Source organism: Dermacentor silvarum, chromosome 1, assembly GCF_013339745.2.
Source record: "Dermacentor silvarum isolate Dsil-2018 chromosome 1, BIME_Dsil_1.4, whole genome shotgun sequence".
In the NCBI taxonomy this organism is placed as follows: Eukaryota; Metazoa; Arthropoda; class Arachnida; order Ixodida; family Ixodidae; genus Dermacentor; species Dermacentor silvarum.
The window spans coordinates 88,330,599-88,356,083 of NC_051154.1; the positions used below are offsets into that span (position 1 = coordinate 88,330,599).

General features: G+C 46.3%; 2 protein-coding genes across 2 annotated transcripts in view; both read left to right on the forward strand.

The window, feature by feature from the left end:
- The first annotated feature begins 869 nt into the window (after nucleotides 1-869).
- Nucleotides 870-25,485, forward strand: part of LOC125946782 (uncharacterized) — a 130,259-nt gene continuing 105,643 nt past the window's right edge. The window contains exon 1 of the mRNA XM_049670789.1: nucleotides 870-1,040. The gene's annotated coding sequence lies outside the window, so the exon portion shown is untranslated. The remainder of the gene's footprint in view (nucleotides 1,041-25,485) is intronic.
- LOC119449992 (cytoplasmic dynein 2 intermediate chain 2-like) overlaps nucleotides 18,295-25,485 on the forward strand; it is a 27,024-nt gene continuing 19,833 nt past the window's right edge. The window contains exon 1 of the mRNA XM_037713359.2: nucleotides 18,295-18,304. Coding sequence (XP_037569287.2) covers nucleotides 18,295-18,304 — 10 coding nt within the window. The remainder of the gene's footprint in view (nucleotides 18,305-25,485) is intronic.

The following is a 25,485-nucleotide window of genomic DNA, read 5'->3' on the forward strand; positions in this document are numbered from 1 at the left end:
TTGCGCACGAAATTGAGTGCCTCTGTGCGCAAATACACTGCAATGGAGTCTCGCCTTTTTTCGATATCGTGTAATTGTTTGAAAACTTTCCTTATGCCACTTTACTCTGTACCTGAGGCACCGCGCCACGATTCTGCCAAAGTGCCAAGTGTTCCCGCTAGGTCAGTTATGCAGCTTTCCTTTTGTCCAGTTTTCACTTGCAAGTCTGGTCGAGCAATATTATAACGACTGATGGATGCCCGTGCGTCTCTTCCCTTTTGCTCTCTCGTATAGCAGGTGAGTGCCTGCATTGCATTCGGAGCGCTCCATGTATATTTTTGTTTCTTTCGTTTTATTTTTATTAATGGCTAATTACGTCCAGTCGGTCTCACGAAAGTACTTTCTTAGTCCATTCGAAGGCGACGGCGCACAGCTCGCGTAACTGCATTAATGAACTTGTCGCGATCCGAGAAAGTGTCAGTCGTTTCGACTGCCGCCCGCGGATTTGGGGCGGCGTTTGTCGCACGGTGTGCATAAGTATAACGGCCACGAGCAGCCCATCGCCTTCCGTATATACTTTCACAGCTCAGACTGTGGTGGCTTCGCCGGTGCGTATTTCGGCGCCGGCGGCGCGCGAGCGTCTGAATAGCGCCAGAAAGAGGCGCGGGAGGGAACCGAGGAGACTCCGCCGGACGAAAGAGGGACGCCGGACGGGAGAGGATGGGCCGCGCCTGCGCGCCGCTTCTCTTCCCTCGCCTTCGAGTCGTCAGTTGCCGTGGGTGCCCTGGGTTCGAACTACTAGCTGGACGCGGATAAGCACGGAGCCGGTCACGTGGTCCCACGCGTCATCGCGCCGGCCCGGGTAGTCCCACTATAAAAAGAGTTTGAGCCTCCCTCGCGAAGGGAAGCCGCGCACTTCGAACGAGTCCCGACCGAGCGGTCACTCCCGAAGACGTCCACGCTGCGCTCGCCGGCCTTTCGATCACGCGAATTCGCGAGCTCCGGGGGCACCAGCCAGAAGGCAGCGCCGCACAAGAACAGCGCGGAGGACTTGTCTTGAGGTGAGCGCTAAACTGACAGTTTGTCGGCTGCCAATTTGGCCCGGGACAGTTTTGTCCCAAGTTAACCGATGCGTTTTTAACTACGACCGGTTCCTGACTCGCCGGCGCTTTTCAGATATTGGTCGCACTGTGGAGAACGGGATAACACTCAAGGTGCCAGCTAGCATATACGCTGTTCCTTTATCTATACGAACGTGCTCGTGAACGCGTGACCACTCATTTTGGCTCAATCCGGAGACCTGCTCACGTGGTACATTACTCTTGCGCGCAGTACAGTTGTGCGAATATTGGGCGTTCTCTCTGAAGCGTAATTTATCTTATTTGCATGTTTCAGTGATAAATTTTAAGGGCGCTTTCATCTATAGAAGAGCACAGGTTGGAGTAAAGTTTGCACACGTGTGAAAGGCTTCCGCGAAATACAATGAAACAGACTTGTCGCATCATCGCTATAGTTTCACACTGTTATGTTATGTGTGAGCACGTAACAATGCCATTGTCACTGTACACCTTAGCTAAAATTGATTTGACAAACAACGCAAGTTATCATACATTTATCGTATTTAATTTTATTATTTAAGCCAAATAAATATTCAGAGAAATTACTGGAATGTAGCAGCGCTCTTGTTAAAACTTGCAATCAAAACTTTCGACGAGGAAACATTGAAGTGTTGGCGAACTTGCACGTGTGATGTATTTTAACAGTTGGCGACTGTCTATGCGATGAAAATTAAAGTTGACATGGCTGACATGACAATTTTGATTAATGACGGCGACGCACATGATGCTGCCTGCTCGTGCCTTCACGCTGTACACATGCCAGCATTTCTGTGGCGCGATTCATATTGCATTGGTTTCCGACTCATTCTTGATTAACCCGAAAAATGCTGATCACCAAATCGTTTCTCTCCTTCGTCATCTTCTTCTTTTTTCCCCCCTAAGCTTGATCTCTGCATCGACTCAAATATCTCAAAAAATCATACGGGGCTATATTGTTCTAAAAATCGCATTCGTGTAGCGCTTAAGACCTATTGGTATGTGTCAGTTAATCTTATTTGCTCTCAACATGATCCGTATAAAATTATTGCACGTTCAAGCACCTTACTGCAGTGAAGTATAGTATACGTGCATAGGGCTGGTGGGGAGAGGGGGGGCGGAGGGGGAGGGGGTTGCAGCACTGAAGGAAAATGGCATCGACTACATTTTCTATTGTTTGTTCTTCTATCGCCCATATTAGTATAATTTCTGGGAAAGCGTTCCGAATGTTTTACTTGATGAATACCTCTGAGTACTGCACGCTGTGGTGCGCTATATGTATGCATGTATGCAGTATAAGTGCTAAAAAACGTGGCTCCGACCGCAGCGCGTCTGTCCACTATGAGCCGTACGTGCGTAATTCGGTAGCGTGGTAATTCGGTAGGCTCCACCGCGTAAAAAGAAAGCTATCTTATAGCTAAGTGTGTTTATTAAAATTTGCAGAAGAAACTTTAAACGGCCAGATGTAGACACAAACAGTAGCCGTGGCTCCACAGCCATACAGCTACAAGGAAAGGCGTAGTGGCTTTTCTTTGTAGCCGTACGACTGCGTTCGTGTGAAATTAGCCTAAATAATCTCTCCGCAAGCGTATTCTTCGATATTTCAAGTGTATACAAGTAAAACTACGTGATGCAAAAACATCGACAACAGAACATTCAGCTCACGTAGTACCTCTCTTATACAGGAAAGGAAACGCACTCACGTTGCCACTAATCTAAGGCTCCAGACATTGTCCTATTCTGATCTCTAGACTGTCGTAAATGTTTGAAGGGCCAGTGACAAGCCATAGTTAGAGCGTCGAAAAGGAAAACATGGCGCGATATCTCACAAAAAGCCGTGGGCCTTGTGGCACACTTGCTCTATGAGCACAGGGGCTTCGCGATGCGCGTTGTTTGCGAAATTTCTGAGTAGATTACTGCAATAAGGAATGGCGCATGCTTCTTGAAATACGTGTGGTCAGTACCAGTTAGCAGGGGATTTCAATGCGCCACTGACGTTTCCGCATAACTGTGGTGCATTTGAATGCGCCATGTTTCCCTGCATAACACTATCCTACTTTTTGGGTCCATCGCGTTTCTGAGATGAAATGGCCATGAACAATTGGATATCTGTTAGGGTGTACGCTGTGAGGCCTAAAACGTCCATACATTGCTACCCGGAAAAAAAAACGAAAAAAAAAACGCTGATAAATTTCTTTCCTCCTATATTGGCCATTACACCAGCGCCTTTGGGTTTTTGGCCTTTTCGTCGTCTAGTCAATAATAGTCAGCCCATACTCTGGTTTATAGAAAGGCTGTTACGAACAAATATATCATAAGCTATTCTTGTGAATACAGGCCCAGCGGCCGAATTGACAAAGTTTTTTTTTTTTATCCGTAAGTGCTCTTTTCTATTGGCCGGCCGCTTTCGCTAATCATATGTCCAGCATCAGGATTGGCTGACTCTTTCTTTACGCTAGAAATGTTCATAAGGGCAAATGCCAGCCAATCCTGATGCTGGGCATCTTATTAGTGAAGGCAACCAGCCAATGGTCAAGAGCACTTACGGGCGAAAAGCTTTGTGAATTCGGCCCCAGGGGAATTGACGTGATTGCCAGTGGCTGAAAAAAAAAGAAAAAAAAAAAAAGGCGGCTCGTTTTCATAGCAGCAAGTATTTGTATCCTGTATTTTCGTGCTTGTAATTACGTTCTGTATCTGTGGCTGATTATGGGTTGTCGTGTGAATTAAATATATATAGGGAAAAATGTCCGAACATTCAGGGATCTTAACTGTCCTCATGAGAGAACATGGAAAACGTATTAATGTAAGGCTGTATATTGATTTAAATAAGATTTCGTAGCCCTCGTCTCCATCCACTTGCAGATTTTAAATGTAAGGGGAAATTTTCGCATATCGGTGTTTTCCCACATGGATCGTGGTGGAATAGGCGGCTTGTGCGGCAAGCATTCGAACGTGCACTTTCGCGCAGAGCAACAGAGATCTCATGACTGTAGAGCTCCGCAGCAACGGTGGCAGAGGGGCAGGGTCCACTTGCACGTGTCATGCCACCAGCGTGTAACTTTACCCGCTTTTCAAAAAGCTTCGCGCAAGTGATACTAAGTTGCTGCACAGTAAGTTGCCGGGGTTTAAAGAGCGACACCTAAGTTTTTAACTTTGTCGCTTGACAATAGGCATCATGACGTGCGCGAACCTTTTTAATCATGGGGAAATATACCCACGGGTAAAATGCTTCGTGCAAGTAGTCCCACTTAAAGTTGAATGGGACCTTCCATATGCCGGAGCATAATTTGAAATGAGTGGGTAAAAAGCGAGAACCAAGCGGCTCTGCGAACGACCACCTGTGTCAAACGCAAGAAACACCGCGAGGCTTCGTTTCGCAACGATGGTAAGAGAATCGGAGCGCGACACCATTTTCGCTGGAACATCAGTGCACCTGAACCGCATGTACACGTCACGAAGTTGGCCACTGTTATACTTCGTACTGTCCTTACGGACAGTACAGCTCCTTAGAGGGACCGCCAAAGTGGAAGGGTATGCTCAACAGGGCATACAAAATTAGAATCGTAATACACGCAAGATATGGGACAAAATCCATAATCACCCACGTAGTGGACGGTTAATCCAAACGAATACGTTGGCAGGACGGATTCATTCTACAGACAGTAAATAGGAAGACACCTGTGGTAGATGCGGCAAGCTATAGCCCTTGTATGGGCTAACTGGCCGACTTTTTTTTTTTTTCCTAGGACGACAGACCAGGCATCACATTTCTTCTGACATGTGCGCTAGCACATGAGCGAGGGTCCCTGTAATACTTAAAAAAGGCACTAATGGATAATATCGTCACACCTGAGTGACACATTTTACACTCGAAAGCTGTACAGTGGGCCATATGAAGAACGTCGCAGTGTTTGATTGCCGGTTAATTTCGACAACTTGGTGTTCTTCAACGTATACCTGAATCTAAGCACATGTAGCAACGTTCTCGCTTTCCGCACCCACCGGCCGAGGCGGCCGCAAATCGCGCCGGCGACGTCGTGTTCGACCATGAGAACGCCATACCGCCACTGAAGCGTCGCGGAGGGGGTCAAGCTGAAATAGTATAAGGCTCTTCTGTGTAGTTTACTATTTATATAGTGGAGCAACAGCACGATCGAAGGTGTGTCCTAGTGTGTTGTGTCCTTACGGAAGACGGGACGCGAACACTGAACAATACTGTACATACCCTGTCCTCAAGCCGTGTCCTGTCTTCGCGTTGTTGCTTCGCCATGATAAGTCAACTATAGTTCACAAGTTCCCCTTAAAACACAGGTTTTTCGAGAGTAGGGTCAGGATAATGTAACGAATCTATTCCAATACCATTCTTTTTCGCGCTTCGGCAGTAGCGCGAGCGAAGCAGCTCCGCCCACTTTATATAATTGAGATCGGCAAGCCGTGAACGATGGATGATAAGAAAGGAATAAAATTGAGTGAAAGAGATCCTTAGATTACACCGACCTAGAATTTCTGTAACTCACCAAGGATGCGGCAGAGAAGTGGGTGGCCCCGCCATCGTGGAGCTCCAATGCAAGCTACCTGTGACGTCGGTGATTGCTGGCAACAAGTGGCCGAAATTGGTTATTTGAGGGACATCAAGAAAAATTAAGCACAATCAATTTGAATATAGCTTAAAATTCAGCCTGGCAACTTTCGTACACATTTTGTAGCCTTACAGCGCAAAACTGCCTGTCTCTATGATTTTCCGCTGTAAAACTAGAAAAATATCACACCAACAAGACTGAAGGTCGTACAAATTTATGACATTCAGCATCTCATTCTTGTATGGTACTTAAATAGCATTATGGTACTTAAAAGCAGATATTCACAAATATGGTTGAAATAAAATATCTTAAAGCGCGTGATATACAACACTGAGATATACAAGAGGACTAAAGCACTCACATACTACGGAGAAAGACTAAGATAATTTTATGCGCCGCTAGACTTCAGCGAGCTTGCCTCCTGCCCAGAGGGTTTTTTAAGCAACGCGTGTGATACACAAATTGATTATTCATAAAAATAGACAATATAGAAACATTTATAGTGCTCATATGTAAAACTATTTTCATATTATTCAATACCATATTGTTTTACGTAGCTCCTGCCTGTTTTTTTTTTTTTTTTTTTTTTTTTATCCAGTAATGTATAGGCTCGACAAAGTAAAGTCTAGATTACAGTGGATTTCTATTTCATATGGAATTTAAAAATCGTTTTCAGGACTAATACTTGTTGCACATTCGAGTATATAACAGTGTATATGTAACAAGACGGCAAGTTGGGCCAGTTGGTTGGGATTCATCTTAAGTATCGTAACAGCGCAAACAATACAGGGACAAAAGGAAGGAAAGACGACAACACGGCGCTGACTCTCAACTGATATTTTATTGAAGGCTCGTCTAATATATATACAAAAAAAAAAAAAAAAACGAGAGTTGAGAGTCAGCGCCGTGTTGTCGTCTTTCCTTCCTTTTGTCCCTGTATTGTTTGCGCTGTTACGATACTTAAGATGAAAGTGTATATGTGTCTACTTTTTAACGCTTCGTTTTCTACAGGTGCGTACGATTTGTCTATGATTCAAACATGCGCGTGATTTAGACATTGGGTATGGTCCAAACTCTGAAAATAATATGTGTGTATTACTTCGTGTAAACAGCATGTACAGTTATACGACAATGCTATACATTCAATAACAAAATAAAGTTTCAGTAGGTTTCAAATAACGGCTGCCCGATCCCGCATAGCAGTATTTCTGCTTGAGCGAGCTGGCAAAACTGTAACTGTCCATAAAAACCAATAAAGTCATCGTGTTAATGGTGATATATGTCGCCAAAGCAGACTATCTGCAGCTCTCATTTTTTTTTTCGGAATGTGGAAAACATTGCAGCGTATGAGGCAAGCACACATAAAGAGAGTCTACCTTTGTCCTCGTGTTATACGTTTTCGAATAAACCATCCAGAACCAACAAACTTTAAAAGTGACCACTTATCCCGGAGCTTGAGAGCGCGGCAGCGCCGGTAGGAAATTGAGGAGAGAGTGCGAATGAAACACGAAAATCATCGTGGACATAGACGGCAGGCGATTTCAAGCCAACATTTTACACGCTTTATTATAACCAGAATAATAAAAAAAAACGCGAAAGCTCTTCACAGAGAGGGGAAGTGGTACGGGTGGCCCGTAGGCCCGTCTCATGGTCATAACCCGGCAAATGCATCTGCTGGTTATGATATTATTGCGCCTCATTCAAGACAACTTTTTAGGTACACGCAACCAGCAACGCCAGGGTGCCCGTGTGAAAGTGCGAAGTTAACATTGCATTTCAACTCGGTCAAAACGGGACGCCGCGTTCAGCTTCCGTGAGGAGTGGAAGACAAAAGAATAAACGCTATGCAATGCTGTGGAATGGCACTGCGCATTAACCGGAGTTCGATGGCTCAAAGTCCATATTTCCATTTACATTTCGTCCATCTTTTTCCCACATTCTTTTCGGAATGCACGGTAATACGCTTGGTTTTATCACCTGTCGCATCAATTTTAACGGTGTTCGGGAACGCCACTACAGTTAATAGGCGAGCCATATTGTTCCCTATTCCGCCAAGTACCACAGGTAATTTTATACTCTAAACTCTACCGGTTAAGTGATTTCCGTCGTAACGCAGTATGCAGTTCACGACTCAGTTCTGAGCTTCAGCGAAAGCTCTGACGTCTTCACACTCATTTATTCACTTGCATAATCTATCTATATACCACCTCGATCAATATGCAAGGCAACACTCAAATAGCTTTCAAAAGGCCGTAGTGGTTAAGTACATACGCCCCGCACGAAAGTGTTCCATGAGACTAAATGTTTGAAAGGAAATCGACTTGTTACGTATTAGCATGTCGGGTTCGATTCTACAGATCAGGTGTAACGTTGCTTAAAAACGATTTCGATGTTGCCTTTCATATTACTCACAACTGCATGCCATGTGATCACACTGAGATCAGGCTTCATTGCGGAGCAAGGCAGTATTCGAAGCAGTAAGTTCACTTTAATGGGCTTGCACGCCGGGGGTCTGTTGCAAAGTGCATCTGCAGCGCAGCATATATAGAAGTACACCAGAATAATGTAAAGCATCTGTCACCATGTGTGCGTTTGCCCTTTTTAGAGAATGCTCCGATTGTTTGAAAAAACCTTGCTTCCGAGAACGTGTTGTGAAATGGGAAAGTAAAGCCCCAACTACGAGGAATATATTTCTGACGTACAGAGGTCAAGACACAGTCTGCAGAAGGCGCTCATGACAGCAGGGCGAAAGAAGACCAGGCACCTTGTAAATGCAGTCAAAAGGTAGACATATTTGGGCGAGTTGGTATAAGGTTCCATGGTGAAGTAGGTTAGCGTATGTGTATGTAGGGCTTCGTATGTGTTGATTGCGCTGTTGAATGTAGTCGCGCATGCTCATATCCAGCTGGTTTCGGACAGCGTGCTATCGCTAATGTCGCCAGCGTAGTCCGGACTCCGGAGTGCGCGGCTCGCGCGTTCTAGACAAGTGTCTTGGCCTCCGTACTTAGCGACCGGCCAGCGCAGCCGGCTTGCTTGCGGCGTCGCCAAGATCAACGCGACGACGGGTGATGCTCGCTTGGTGCCGAACTGTTTCCATGCCATATATCAGGGGTCATATAATGCAAGGATTCTTTTCATTTTCCATTCTTTTTGCCCTCGTCATTGGATGGCTTGATGCTAGGTCTTCGCTATCGCCAGTATCGGCCATTGCTGTGGACGGGGGATAAGAAATGGAATGGCCTAGTCAAGCAGTGTTGCCTTTTGCCCTCCTCCTAAGTGTATAAACTGTCGCACTTGAATAAACTTCAATTTAAATTTCACTCGAGCTGAAGAAAAATATTCCTTACATAATACAGCCCCTGAGCAGACGCTGGAATTGGCTAGCTCGGCCAGAGACACGCAAACTAGGACGGACCACGTTCTCTGAAAAGAGACAACGTGCAGGTAATGGCACTTGTCATTTCGGAGGCCATATATACCCGGTGCACCAATATGAAAATGCACTATTAGTCTCTTCAAATAGCGATTCCTTCGAATGTTCAATTCCTTCACATCGCAATATCTCCGACTGCTATTCGCTATATGGTTCTCGTGTTGCAAAATCCTCCTCTTGGAACCATTTAGCTTGAGCGCAAGAAGAAGGAAAATTATTACCTTTAAACGCAAATTCTGTGTTCCCTTTCATGTTGGTGCACCACGTATACAACCAAAGACCAGCAAACATTTTGCGGCAGTGTAAAAATAATAAGAAACTTTTGCAGAGAGAACACGAGTGCTTAAAAGCGAGGCTTTCTTTGTCTACATTGTGGATGTTGATAATGCATGTTGGTTAGAGAAGCGTAAGCATTAAACATGCATCGTTGTTTCATACTTCTCTGTACATACACCTGTACTCACAATCCTTCCTTCTTCGTTCACCGCTCGCAAAACGTCGCATTAGCCTCATAAGTCGCATACATCATCACTGCATCCACGTTTCGTACCATGGTGCCTTGTAAACTTGCATTTAAGACGATTGTGTAAAAATTACATAAGTTCAAAATACATACAACTGCACACACGCCACATGTCTCAGTTAAATGCAGTTTCAGTTAAATGCTATAGCATTTAACTGAAACGATCAAGAAAGCTTTGTTTAACGTAGATACAAACAATTGCGTTAGATCTGCCGCAATTTTTCTGTCGCGCTAATGTTACTTAAAATACGCAAGCTGGATACAAAAACGTTTAAGATGACAGGACCTTCTGGCTGAGCCGCGTCATGCCCAAAATTCGTCGAGGCAGACCTTAATGAAATTCGTCGTGCGTCCACGCCGGTAACGCCTGCCGACGCCTACGCCGAATGTGCGTCGGAAATTTGTTCCTTGTGCTTTGAGCTTGTGGTTGAGCTTTTTGCACTGCAGCGAAGACGGCCGCAGCGGTGTACGAAAGGGCAGGATGTAGGAAGGGGTGCCTTCACTCGGGCTCCCATAGGGAGCCTACATACCGGCCAGAGAGAAGTCCCGTATGTAGGCTCCCTACCTTCCCAACAGTTTAACTGTCCGGTTCGTAGGGCGGGGCGGGGCTGTGGAAAAGCGGGAGCTAAGTAAAGCAACAAAAAACGAGCCTCATGGCTGTCGACGGAGAGAGAGAGAAAGCAAGGAGAGGAAAGGCAGGGAGGCCAACCGGATTAACCGGATAAGCGTCCGGTTTGCTGCCCTACATTAGGGGTAAGGGAAAGGGGAATTAGAAAGAATAGGGAGAGGGTGAGCACTGAGTGCACACGAGAGAAATAGCTGTGGCGTGTCCACTTAGCAAAGGAGGCCCAGAAGCACCAGAGGCATTTCGCCTCGAACCAGTGGCGCCTCCAGTAGACAGAGCATATAATCCGCAGTGCACTGTCACTGCGTAGAAGTGATGACGGATGCATACATCATACAACGGCTTTAAGCAAGTTTATCAAGTTAACTGGCACTTTAACAGATAAAAAGAGATTATTTCTTTACGGTTTTTAAAGCAAACTTTCTGTGCAAACCTTCTCGGAATTTGCTGACTGTGGCTTCTGCTGCTGCTGAGTGATGTTGTTGTCTTGCCGAATAGCTGTCACAAAGTGCAGCACGCATATAACAAATCGGTTAACATGTAGCCATATGTACTACCTCCGTTCGCCATGGAATTACGCCATAAAACACCCTCACTGCAACAAATAGACACACTCAAACGCATAATTCCTTTATTAAGGCGAAGCTTTCTGTGCCCTTCTCATGGGGTTTGGCGTGTCTGCTCAATCGATTTCTCGCCGAGTAAAGTGTGCCGATCCAGGAGACAGTGTAATAACAAAATGGGCCGATCCCAGAGATGGCTTAATGAAAAGTGGGCCGTTCCCGGAGACCATATATTCCGCGGTCGCGTTGGTCACGTTGGTCGCGTGGCGGGGGTCTCGGAAACTTGCCGTTTACCGGGCAGAGAGAGAGATAATTTATTTGAAGGAAGGCAGAGAGCTCGGCCTGAGCTAGCATGCTCTAGTCTGCTACTCTGCACAGGGGGAGGGGAACGGGGACATAAAGGCTGGATGAGGGGTGATGATGACATAGACGAAGGATGTACAACGGTAAAGGCAAGTTCAGCATCCTCATGGCTATGAACAAGTCCAAAAAGGTCATTCGAAAGTGGCATCTACCTTCCAGAGCATTGACGGAGTCACGAATGCAATTGAAAGTTCACAAAAACCCGCCGCGACGAAGCTTGTGTATGGGCTTCTCCTGCGTGAGCAGCACAGGTGCCAAGAAAGGTAATTAAAATATGTAAAAAACAGCGATCAGCTGCTCCAGTACGGCGAGGACATGCACGGCGCTTTTAGCGGCCGGAGTCTGGAGACCCCAGAGAATCACGCGCATTGATTCTAGCAGGTGTTTCAGCTCCTTGCTTGCCTATAGGGTCATCGGCTTTACTAGCCCTAGAATCCACTTCTTGACGTAGAGGAACACTACGGCATGGTATCGTGCCCGTGGATCTACTGGGCAGCGAAGGCCACTCCGTGTCTGTGCAACCCAGGGGCGACGAATGTGCGCCCTGTGCTCTCGGAGATCCTGAATTTGCAGTAGGCGCGGTTACCGTCCTCGATGCCGGCACAGGCAGAGGTTGTCGAGGCCCCTGCGCCCCACAATCCAGTTCTTCTGAAGTCATTGGATGGCGCTTCTTACGCGAGCGTTGTCTGTCTCGGCGAACAGATTGAGCAGCCTGTCTATGGGAAGACATTTTCCGGAGAATACGAACTTCCTGCTGCATCTTCGGGCAATCCTTCGACGTTGCTTCGTGAGAGCCAGGACAGTTGGGACATTTCAATCTAGGTGCATCACAATCGGCGGTATTATGTTGCCCACCGCAACGCGGGCAGGTCACTTGATTTCTGCACACAGCGCTTACGTGACCAATCTTGAGACATTTCCGACACTGCAGATGCCTCGGGACAAATGGTCGCACGCGGTGTATCACGTACCCCACTTTGATAGTCATTGGCAAAGTTGACGAAGCAAATACTAGTTGACGCCACCGCGAGTTCCCCAAGCGGTGAAACTCAAGGATGAACTTAGTAGATTCCTGAGGTCCACATTCTTGCTGTCAAGGTCGTCATCAGAAATTACACCAGTCGTTGACTCCTTCCCGTAAATAATAAAGGGACGGACAGGAATTCCGCTTAATGTTGGAATAGTCTTTAACTTCTCTGTTATAGTTGAACTCTTGGCATCTACCGTCAGGACAGACAGACAGACAGACAATGAACTTTTATTGAGGTCCTGAGGGACTAGCCGACGGAGACCCGTTGGGGGCCCCGGCTTGCCGCTGGCTGCTCCCATGTCGGAATCGGGAGGCCAAGCCTCTCCGCTCGTTCACAGGCCCTCTGGACGGCCATGGACTGGAGCTTGAGTTCCGTACTATAGAGATGGCCTCGTTCCAGTCCTGTTCGCTGGTGAGTGACGTATCCCGTAACGCAGGACACTGCCAGAGCATATGGGCTAGAGTGCTAAATTCCAGGATGTTTTTTTTAGGGTTGATCGGATTTCGTTGACTTGACCAGGGGCCACACTTTCAAAATATTCATATAAAACTGCCTACTTAAGAAGTTCAGGTAGTGTGACGCCGTAAGCGGCACGTAAGAAACCATGAAAGACTGCTGCTCCCTCTTCGTTAGATGAAGTCTGCTCACTTATATCTGTCGCATCGTTCATGGCTTCGGGCGTTGTGCTCTCCCAGGAATGGAGCTGGTCCGAGCTGCCAAAGTCACGTCGCCCAACACGAGCGATGAAGTAGACAGCTGTACCTTGCTCAGGTGGTCGTGCGAGCGTCTTCCTGCTCATTCTTGATGAGAGTACGTTGACGAAACTGGCAGAACCGTAAAAAACTGCATAATAGCGAGAGGCCCAGAGCACCGGTGAGCCCTGAGCACTTCTTTCTCTTCCTCTCCTTCACCGGGCAGGCCCGTTATAATCGCTACGCTGTGAAACGAGGTGCAGAACATGGGTCTCTATGACGTAAAACTATTCCATTCTGATTTTATTCCAATCTTCTGTCGTTAAATTTACGTAACCACCGACGCAAGCACGGCCGGTGACCCACAACGTTGTTTTAACAGCCCAATCAAACGCTCTCCTGGTTTATAGGCGGTCATTTTTGTTTGCTTTCAAAGCGAATAGCATTGCCTACCGTAACATGTTTTCCTTATCTATTTGGCTGACAAGAGGCGAAGAGCGTGCAGAAGCGGGTAAGGGTTTCGTTTGGGCCGAGCCGCCAAACTGACGCTGTGCAAAGATAACTTGGTGAGGAAAGTAATGCAGGCGTCTCCGATTGGTCCGCTTCACTTTGCTTAGATTGCGGTGGCTAGTCGGAAATTGTGGAGGCGTGCAAATTTTTCATGATGCGGAACGAAATCCAATCTTTACGCAGGTCCGAGGCGGGCAGCCATCTTCCATGTCCGCTATTTTTTTTTCCGGAATGACCCCCCCCCCCCCCCCCTCTTCTCCAATGGCAATCTGCGGCTGTTCCAAAAAATTGTCAGTTTTGTTCAGCATAATAAAGCATGTTTAGTGCGTACACGTCGCTTTGACGAGGTAAGTTTTCGCGGTTTTGCGACGTCGCGTGACATATAGGCAAATTGAGCACGGACGGCAAAATTTTGACCAATATAGCGGAGGCGCTAATGGTGAAAACGCTTAGAATGGTAAATATTTTTTTTTTCATTCGGCATAATCATGCATAATTAGTGCGTGTATGTCATTTTAAGAGAGAGAGTTCTCGCGGTTTCGTGACGTTGGGTGACAGACAAGCCAAGTGGGCGTGGCCCGAAAAAAAGTTTGACCAATCGGGGAGGACAAACGATAAAAACGAAATAGAAACAGTCTTGGAATAGCTTTCCGTTATAGCGCCCATGTATACCGTTACATGCGCGTTACCGCGAAGCCAAATGGCAGAAACCTTTTTTCGAGGGGAGAAGAATGGGAACAGTCCCTTGCGCGTACTTTCACATAAAATAATATTGCACGCATATCCTTGTCTTTGCATGACATTTCATTGAAGCGTTTCACGAAATCTTCGTTTAATGTTGATTCTAACAAACGCATTGGAACCGCCGTATATATATATATATATCTATATATTCTCTCCCTTTCTGCGGTGCGCCGAAATACGCTTGGTGTATCCTTCGCCCTATTAGCCAAACGCGTCAGCGATGGGTCCGTGGCTGCGCTAACTGCGCCATAATTTGGCGCGAGCATCGATCGTTAATTTAATTCGCTATACAGATACAGGCCCCGAGGTAATCCATATCGTAATACCTTGGAACGATATGGGAAGTCACGGGCCAGATTCACAAAGCTATGCCAGTTGGCCAATGCGCCACCGCAATAGCAAAATGTTATTAGCGCAGGCAGCGACCAATGCTGTAACAGTTCTTGTGGACGAAGACATTGATAGTTGTGTCCTATAGGTGCGAGCGGCAGTGCTGCGCTCACTAGTACCGCCAGTTGCAGCGAGTCATATGTATTAACTCACAGCAGCAGCAGCAACGACGAGCGCAGCACTGCATGCAGTGAGCGAACTACAGGTACATGCATAAGGTACTGTCTCACAATCAGTATACCTTATGTACTATTAGCCACTCGTTGCCGTGATGGTAGCGCATACAGGCATTGCTTGATGCTCGCGTAAGTATGAATAAGCCACCTCATTCGATATTGCGTCACTTTCAATGTAATCAGTGGAATTACTCTGCTTCTATTTATTAAGGACACGTATGTTATGAGTACTCGGCAGCGATCCATCGAGGTCCATCGCGATCCCGAATCAATTTAGAAACTGGGAAGGCTAATGATCGCAAATGTATAGAGTTGAATTGAAAAGCTGCCGTATGCGACATAAAGAAAAGAGAGCTCGCTGTGAAGGAGCGGCGCCGCAGCCGCTGTTTTGTGCCTTCCGCACACGCTTATTCTGTCCACTACTTAAATGCATACTTGGTCGCAGATTACGACCCGGTAGCAATCAGAAACGCTGTTTAAAGACCTATAGTTGCACGCATAACTTAAGCTCAACTTTACCCATAAGCACGCATATCAGTCAAATACGAACGTTTGAAATCGTATAGCAGGCAGGAGGAGACCTCCTTCCGATAAAGAAGAGCATTAAGTGAAGAACCGCATAGCTCTCAGAAAAACGGCATTGGCGCACATATGAGCGCGCGTCAAGGCGCGCCATTGTTTGCAACCTGTATAGTGGGTGGGTTATAGGAGGCAAGCGGGGCTTCCAAACGCTACCGCTCCAACTCCGCGAGCGTCCTTCGCAACGGCTGCAAGTGCACGGGTTTTATGAGCTGAAATCATCGGCAAGACCCAGAGCGTAACTAATGAAAAAAAAAAAAAAAATCCCACTTAGTGCAGTGATATTTCCTTAACCCTCGAGAACATTTTGTTTCTATAAGGTTCGGAGAGGAGGGCGAACGTCCAAACTCGGCTTGAAGCTTTCAGTCAGAGCAAGTATTCCGCGCAGATGGCACAGGAAACTATCTTGCGGTCCTCCTTGTTTCGCAGCATGCGTGGGCATGCGGAATAATAGGCAACCATTGTATCCACTTCCTTACTACCTGCTTAAAGCGCTGCGCGTCCCACTCCAAGCATGACTTTCTTTTTCACGGTGGCTAGAAAAAAGAAGAGCAACTTCTGTCCAAGCTCTAATGTTATTTTTAAGTATATAAAACAGGTGACTCCCCAAAAAGTACCTCGCTTGAGTAAAGCTTTCTCCGCACCTTACACATGCATTATGTCGAAGAAAAAAAAAAAGGAAAGGAGAGAAAGAGTGCATTTCTAGCCTATTCTTAAGCTATAGCTGGGATAGATAAGCACAAAAAATGATTCCTAGAAGCATCGTCGGCTCACCAAAATCGATTAGGAGAAACAATGGTGCAGATGCGCTTCTGATAATACAATAAAAAGACGCCCACGACTCTCAGGTTCACCCTGGTCTCGCCGAGTTGCCATTCTCTCCCACAATGCTCCAACGTAAAGTTCGCAAAGTTACCATGGCCACTGCGCGGCGACGTTGTCTTCTGGGTGCAGTCGGTTGATTTCTTTCCCCAGCATAGCCAAGTGCGTCGAGGTGGAGAAGGGGCGGAGGCGAGGCGGCCAAAAGCGGGATGCGCATGAACCGGGCGGCTGCCTCATAAAGGAAAACCGCCACTGCACTCATTAGTTGGTCGTTCAAAGCAGGACTTGCTGCGGATTTCCTTCATTTTTTTCCTCCCCCCTCTTCACCTCACCCCCCCCCCCCAAAAGGGGGGGAGGGGAGGGGGGAGTAAACAAAGCGACGTGGGCGCACTACTGGCAGGCGGGAAAACAGTATGTTCGCTGCAGTCGCCAATGGATAATTTACGCCAAGCGGCACAAAAGGCGGTGCTCATTGTGTCTCTGCAGTCGTTTTCGTGCGCCCGTGCAGAGCTGCATTAGCGGTAATCAATTGCTCATCGCTGGTTAACAAAAGAAGGCACCGGGTACTGGGCTCTCTAGCGAATGTCGAATAGTTCCTTCGTTCCTTCCTTCATTTCTTATACTTCTTTTTCTTTCTCACGTTTTTAGCTTCCCAGCAGAAAGCGCACCTATGGCGATATCCTTAGCTTCACCCGTTTCGAAACAGGTACGCGGGCAGGAAGCCTGCGATCTGCTTCGCGGGCTTCAAGCATAGTTCTAATGCAACGTCACTTCGCACTTTTGCTAGGAGGCAAAGTGCCCACCGTGGGTGGGCCGGCTTTCATCGGCTACCATCAAAGTCTCTACGGCCATGAAGACATGGCACCATAGAGTAGCTGTCGTTCAGTGGAGGAAGGCTGCGCATCCAAGAAAATATCAGGGGCCGCCGGACGTAGTTCAGACCATAGAGCTTCACACTAAACGCACTATAGAGAAGACTGATACTGAAGTGTCTGCTTGCACTTGGGGTATGACGCTTCAGCCAGCAATTTTTCTCAACTTAGTCCTTATGACTTGTTGTTGATGACCGCGATTTTCTAACCACTGTCGAGATTATGTTCTGAAACATGCACTTAAAAAATATTCATTGATAGTTTGTTGTACTGGCTATTTTGTATTTGCTGAAATAGTTGTTCCTCACTTTTTTTTTTCGATTTGCAATAATGTAACCTCCGTAGACAGTAATGCCTTCTTGGCACTGTAGGTAATCCGAATAAATAAATAAACAAACAACCTTTCGTTGCTTATATTAAGCTTTCGAAAACTAATTTGTCATTGCGTAACTTTACTGTAACAGCGGTTAAAAACTCGAAACTGGTTTCACTATGTCCATCCGACCTTTTCGTGACGCCGTCGTCGTGATCGTGTCGTCGTCATCAGGCCAGGAGAAGAAAACGGAAACTTCGCCCACCATCGCCGCTGCATTGCTCGCGATTCAGACGATCTAAGGCCCAGCAAACCAGCTTATGAAGCTTCAGCCACAAAATACTGCCAGCGAGCTCATCTCCATTCTGTGTGATCAAATAAGAATTCACTGTATACATTTATGTAGTGGCCTCATAGGAATATTTAAAGCACACAGACATGCTTATAGAAGAGCGCATGAGACTCAACGGTTGTATTATTTCAACATATATTAGGTGTTACATACGAACGTCGTCAAAACATGGGCATGGTAACGAAATAAGCGCTTGCGCGCTTTAAAAAAAAAATGTTGCTCACCCCGGCACCTGAGGTTTCAACGCGTGTGTCTACGGCATGCAGTGCGCGCTTCGCAGCGGGACGTGCTTTAAATATACCGAAATATCGCGCAATATTCACGCTGACCAATTCGTGCCAGGTGTTACGCTCCACACAGACTCCGAGTTCAGTAGGCGTCTGTGTATGCATTTCGGAGGCCTTACGGATGAGGACGACGTTGTGTGTCCCGCAAAAACGTTGTTCTTCAAAACATGGCGGTGTCAGCAACTGAGAGCCTGCATGTTGTCGCAGTAAATACGTCAGAGCGCTAAAGGAATCACTGAAGCTTGCAGATTCTTCTTTTTTTTCTTTTGTATGGCAATGATTATCCCTCCTTTTGCTTTTAACTTCTACATTTAGCCACCTTTCTAAACAGGACAAGCAAAAAGGATTGTTCAGGACATAAAAATAATGGCGCAAGGTGAGTTTCAATACCAAAATTTATCCTACACTGAGAGACACGCAAGCTCAAAAGTCTGGAGGTTACTTATGCGCGGGAAATTATATGACGAAATCAATTAGCTGTAAACGTAAAACACGTAACTGCCGGATTAAAAAAAAAAAGGCGCTGCGACAATAGCGCGCAGCACAAGCGCAAAATAGAATAAACGAATTCGAAACGTACGTTTGCAGCCGCCAAGTTTCTTTGAGTAATCTCCCAATTCAACTCTGTCTTTTAGACAGACATAAGCAGACAGTTAGGCAGACATCAGCTTCTTTTACTTATATACGACGAATTTAAATACCGACGTTTCACATTCTTGATTCGCTACAAAAGTTGCCACCATGCGCCCTAATGATGGCCATCTCCATCACTGCTTCGATTAAAGATAGTTTAGCACCTCCTAGCAGATATTATTCCCATAAATATCTTATCCTATTCTTGTTATCTAGTAGCCGATGAAATGCGGTTCTTAGAAACGCTTATTTTCTTTCGACGCTTTTATTATTCCAGGCACTCATGTTATGTAAGCAAAAAATTGGAAGACGCTTAAGCTTCGCATTTAAGAGTGGAAGGACGATAGCGTTATCGGGCCCCGTTCGCATCGCATTTTTCTTTATGCGTAGGCTTCACTGCAACAAAGAACGTGGGAAAGCCCGCTTACAAAGACCAAGCTTACACCGATCCCCTTAAAGTCGGCTTCACTTTGACCAGAAATGCATTGCTGGGAAGACGTTTTTCCAGGGGCAATATAAGTCGCACTATATTAAAATTTGAAGGCCCTAGGACATTTTTTTCTTATTTTATTAATTGTTTGCTATTGCCCCGACGCGCGCGCGTGTCCCAATTGGACCTGCCGAGGATGCGAGCGCCATCTGAATAGGATTTTCGCAAGTAACCTACCCGGTTACCGATGATGGTATAAATACTGGAAAAGGAGTTTGTGTTTGAGTTTCCTCATAACAGAATTATGTTTTCTCGTACATTTGAATTACAATCTGACGCCACCATGTCTGTAGGTTGTGGTTAAGTCGTACTTTACCATTTTTCTGACGGAATTTCACTGTGAGAAATTAAATTTTGTTCACTAACACCTTGCGCCACGCGGAGGGCCTGCGCTGTCCGGGTAGTTCGGGATGATTTCTCCGCCACAGACGCCGGCGCTTACGCCGACACCGACGCCGACACCGGTTTTTCTGCGACACGGGGCCCTACGCTTTCGCGTTAAAATACGCGCAGATGCGAGGTGCGAAATCGGTCGTATTTCAGCGCAATCCAATTTCGGGTCTCGTTTGGGTCCAGTTTATCCAGTCAGAACTCGATTCTTTTTATACGAAACAACGCAAATCTATCGCTATTTCTGTGACGGTGATTTCACGACGACTTTAGCGAGATTTTATGCCCGCCGTGTTCTGCACGTCGCCCGTTGGGTGATGAACGTAGACCAGACTATGCGCATAAGTGTTGTCTATTTCGCTGTTGCGCGCTATATTCGCCTTTCTGAAAAAAACAAAAACAAAAAAAAAAACACGAAAATTGTAGACCGAGAAACTGACTCGCCGCAAAGTTCATTGAGTACCACAGAAATAAGAGACTGGCGAGTAATTGTCAGATATATTGGTATGTCATATTATAGGGAGTATTCACGTGACGTCACCGCACGCCATTTTGTTGTCGTATTTACCGCTTCTACTGTGCTGCTGGAGATAAGGATATCGAGATAAAGCGCAGTTTTTCACCGTGCCAACTGTAACAACAACGTGGCGGCCTCGATGACGCAAGTGCGTACCCACTATTCAGTGGTCGCAAGATTCCAAGAAGTTATTCTGTGCTTCGGAAGGGTAGAAGTCATCCCCTCACGAGTGCTTGAGGGCGTTCACTACAGCATCAAACATCGCATAATGTTAAAGGCTAAACATTCGACCGCTTGTGCACACACTACACGCAGCACCCGACAGAAGCCACGAAGGCAGTCAACGGTCACTTGGCGAAAAAACAAGAAGGAACAGCCCTGTTAGTATTTGCAAAAATGATCTGCGAAGCACCGATTGTTCCGATGAAAATCTGGACGTTTTGGATAAATAGATATGTAAGGCTGTACGGTTGGAGCCAGCGCACATTGTTCGTTTACTTTTCTTCCGGCGTTGTGCTGACCAAATGCGCTTGCCTCAGGGGGGGCCCGCCTCACAGTATTGCAGCACGGAGATACAGCAGTGGGGTAACGATAGAGCTGGCCAATCGCGATACTGAGGCCTCACATCAGATGTTGACAGTGATCTAAGCAGAGACCAATGAAGAACAAAATAAATGTCGCTTTCGCAGGTTGCCTGATCACAACTAAACGAGGTAGGTGTTGCTGTTCTCCTTCCATAGACGAGATGAGGACGCCTCGTATATGCTGCCGCCGCTGCCTAGGTCCGTGGTATAGTCGCTCTGCATGGCCTGCTACCAAGCAAATTTTGTATCGCCCTTTGCTGTAGGTTGGTGTTTGGGCTATGCTCTGCCAACGGACATTCGTGGCAGTTACAGACATGAAAAAAAAAAACGAAAATAACGCTTTGCGGAAGCAAAAAACCAGTACTTACTCCAGAATTATTTATCTGCATTATTCAGATGTATATCTGTCTGCAAGGGGACATCCTGGGAAAACATTAAAAAAAAAACACGCAATTGAAAATTCAGCGCAGTGGGAAACCACCGTTTTGCAAAGCAATGCATTCATACTTGTTCCTTTTACCTCGGTGGAAACTAAAACGATACGAAACGTTGTTGCACATATAAAAAATCGTATGAGCGGAGCTCGCAAGCTCTCGCTTTGTATCGCCCCTAAAGAAATCAAGACGCGTTAAAAGCGCTTCTTCACAATGTTGAAAGTAAAATATCTGGTCGTTGAACGGCTTCACCTTTGACTAATATTACATACAATATATACATCAATACCCGCCGTGGTTGCTAAAGTGGCTATGGTGTTGGGCTGCTGAGCACGAGGGTCGCGGGATCGAATCCCGGCCACGGCGGCCGCATTTCGATGGGGGCGAAATGCGAAAACAGCCGTGTACTTAGATTTAGGTGCACGTTAAAGAACCCCAGGTGGTCCAAATTTCCGGAGTCTCCCACTACGGCGTGCCTCATAATCAGATCGTGGTTTTGGCACGTAAAACTCCATATTTTTTTAATATATACATCAATGTCACAGTGTAGTACCAAGGCTGCTTCGTTGTGTAAGCACATTTGCCTCATTCAGGTCGGCATGCACGAAATAAACTTGAAAAGCAATATTATTCACTCCGGGTAGAATTTACAGGGCCACTATGACTGTGTTCGGGCTATGCTCCACCCAACGGACATTCGTGGCAGTTACAGACGCTACGCCAAGCGGCATGAAATTCCACCGCTGTCGTTATGTGCGTTAAGAGGTACCAGTGTACCACCTGTTTTGCTTTAGTACAAATACATATATATAATATATATATATATATATATATAATATATATTTGAGCGCATTTTGTGCATATCGTCGTCGTCATCTGTACATACGACTCATCATCATCTTTTGTCTCGTGCGGTGCTTCGTCAGGTGACGTCGAGTTTACTCGCGTCTATCGTGGACCGAATGAAGTTCACTCACTCACTCACTCACTCACTCACTCACCATCATCACTCACTCACTCACTCACTCACTCTGCCTCGGGCGGCCTGCTCGGAAATAAGACATCGCATCGGTCGTCGTCTCACTGTAGTCTCACATATATCTATATATATATATATATATATATATTTAATCGCCTGTGACAGATAGTGGCATTTGCCTTTTCAGGCTTTCTTCTGGAATTAAGAGGAGGATATTTTCTACATGAGTAATCGCGATGTTCAGATAGCGAACGAAGACGGCCCACTAATTAACTTTTTAGTTCGTCACTTCAGAGCACATGTAACAAATGCGAAATTAATTGAATCTAAGCATTATTGAAGTCATGTCTGTTTAGCAGAAATCATACGACTAGTACCACATTTAGGATACCCGTTCCTAAAATCTGCGAAAAGATGCATTAGTCGTTCCAGTAAGATCGCCAGAACTGCTAGAGGACGCTTTCGGGAAACTGTTAACGGAAACGCCAGCGTATTTCGAGGTACATTTTAGGAACGGATATCCTGAAAGTGCATGGTGCTAGTCTTAGAATTTCTGCTAAGCAGAGAGAGAGCGAGAATAAACTTTTATTTGGAAAACAAGTCGGAAATTCTTCCTCAATGAGTGGGGCCCTCAGTCCAGGCTCCATTGCCATGCGCGACCTTCGCGAGCCCGCTGGATCAGCCGTTGCTGTTCCTGCCGGCTTGTGCTGAGCAGCGCAGACTCCAAGAGGAAAGGGTAGGGTTGGGTATAGGAGGAACACCCTAGGGTAGGGCATTCCCATGTAGAATGGTACACCGTGGGTTTGGCCCAACAGTAGGGACAGTAGGAAGGGTGTAGGAGTGGGATAGACATCGCTTCACTAATGCTCGGCTTCAATTTCATAACTGCAAATTTCACATTGCAACGCATGCCATAAACTCAATTAAATGTTAATTAATGAACCTTTTTAATACGCTATCTGGACACTGCAGTTAGTTGTGCAAGTAATGTCTGCCTCTTCAGGCAATGTACCTGAACAGACCAAATTGCGCTATATGCTCCATGCGATTTTTGTTTTCGATGTCGTCTGTTCGAATTTAAAAAAAAAACGAGATCTATCACCATCATCCATGATGTGAAAATGCTACTAAAATCGGTCATCTTTCTAGCGTCGTATCAGTACATGGCTGGAAGAACTATGAGCGTGATTAGATCCGCCTCCACGAAGGATACTCAGTCATGAAAGAACAGTCATCTCTAGAAACTAAAGGCGCTCCCAAAGCCATGTGCTGCCTTAATGTGATCGAAACCAGACGCACAGTGCACTTGGTTCACTTTTCTATTGGTTCTATTCATCTCACAGCGAGCAGAAAAAGACCGCTTTCATCAGCGGTGACACGTACCAAAGGTTAATATTATATATATATATATGAAAAGCGAATGCCAGCGCTCTGGTACCGCCGTACACGCCTACGCCCACGCTACGATCCCACGCCGTGATATCAATAAACATTACCAAGGCTAAAATTGTTGGGTTTCGGTACGTGGGAGACGTGAGTAGCAATCATACTTTGACGTTCGTTCGTCCTGGCGCGAAGTAAAAAATGCAAATGCAGATAGCAGGATGCTTGGCAGGTTTTCTGGGGGCCACAGCCGTTTTGTTCGAGGCCAACGTCCGCGTGTGCCCGATACAAGAACCCGTGAAAGCAGGGAGGGCGGCCGGCTCCCCGAGAAAGTAGAAACTCGTTCTGCTGTGGGCGCCGCAGTTTGGCCACATTATTTGAAATAAAGTTGATTCCCTCACAATTTCCTTTTAAATAAGTTGCAGAGTGCTGGGTACTGCCGACAATGTAGAAAATAACGAAAAAGAATGCTTCAGGCATTTGTTAGGAAGAACAAAAGGATCACTAGTGTGCCTTGGAGCCGAATGAGACCTTTCCTGCAGGAGCACTGGCGATCTTTAGAGCAACGATCGACTAAAAGCAGAACGGTGCGTGTAAGCGGCCCTTGCAATCCGTAATCGCGCGAGTGAAAAGACTTTTGATGATGTCCTTGGAAAACAGCACATTACCTCTAGAAGCTTCAGCTTTAGCCAGAGCTTCCTGTAGGTTAGCACTTACCATCTGGCAGACGTCCTGCAGATTTTACGATGGCCTATGTCAGCTGCTTTTTTCCCCAGCTCAACCTACTTGTTCACAACACTGAGGAAAACTATATTGATTTTGGGAATGGTTTACGTGTACCGCACGGAATGTAGTACGAGACCGAGACCAGACGTTAAGGCCAGTCTGCACAGCAGCCCACTAAAAATAACTACGGGGAAAAGTAATGGGGTCTGCCTCTGTGCGATGGTGTCACTGCGGCGAACAGCATTTCTGACCAATGCTGCGCCACTTCTCTTCAGGGTGTGTTGTGCAGATCACTGCGTTCATGCAGTGATAATGCAGATCACTGCGACAGAAAACAAACTCTGCCCGCACACGGCCGCATTAACAAATTCAAACCCTCACATCAACTGAAATTTAGAATAAATGCTTTCAGATTAGTCATTCATTAATAGATATCTGCATTACACGCGCCCCCTACCGGCTGCATTTATCTCCCTACGAAGCAGAACAAATGGTGAAATTATGTAAGAGTGAGCATGTAATGAGGTGCTTCCTCGCATAAGAATGGAGGACCTGCTGCGTGAACAAAGGCCAACGCCAAGTCAGATGCTAATTATAGGCGCGCGACATTCCACCAACCCCAGCTCACTCCCGATGTTCGAAGAAACAGGCGCCGTCGGTGAGACACTCGGTCGGTGCCCTGCGGTGCTGCTCGTTGGCGTTGACGCAACCCGGCGCCTTGATGTAGCAACTCGCCGCCGCGCTAAAGTTCCCCGTGCGTTCTTGCTGCTACCTTTCGAGATCACGCGGGAACGTCCCTAGATACTGAGTAGAAACTAACGTTAGCTTGCTCAGGCATTCCTCGCGCCATCCACTATTAGTAAGGTGTACGTTGAAACAAGAAATACTTTCGAAACTACACTTGATGAGCTACATTGACAAACGCCTTTCTATAGTTTACAGAAACAGCGTTGCTTTATGGTCACAGTGACGATTGAAATGCAGTCATGCATTAAAAAAGTAATGTAATGGTTTACTGATAAAACTGTATTGTAATAGCCACAGTGCAACTCGTTATGCCAAATTGTGCCGCATAGTAACTCGTTAATTAAATAGAAACCACACGCGGCCTTCCTCACTACCGCACCTTCTTCTTTTTTTTTTTTCTCCCGTTTTTTTCTTTCGCGGGGCCGCAAGTTTTGTCATGTCGTTTCATGAATGAAACAAATAGCGCGATACGCTAAATTGACTCTGTAACTATATTTGACAGCTAATACACAGTCTGAATCAGCTGTATAGTAAAACAAGCCGAGCGGCATGCAGGCTGATGACATAGATGACCGCGTGCCACGCGAAAGCGAAGACGGCACAAGTACACGAGAAGAGAGAGAGACAGAGATAATTTATTCGATAGAAGTAGAGCACACAAGGCAGACCGGTTG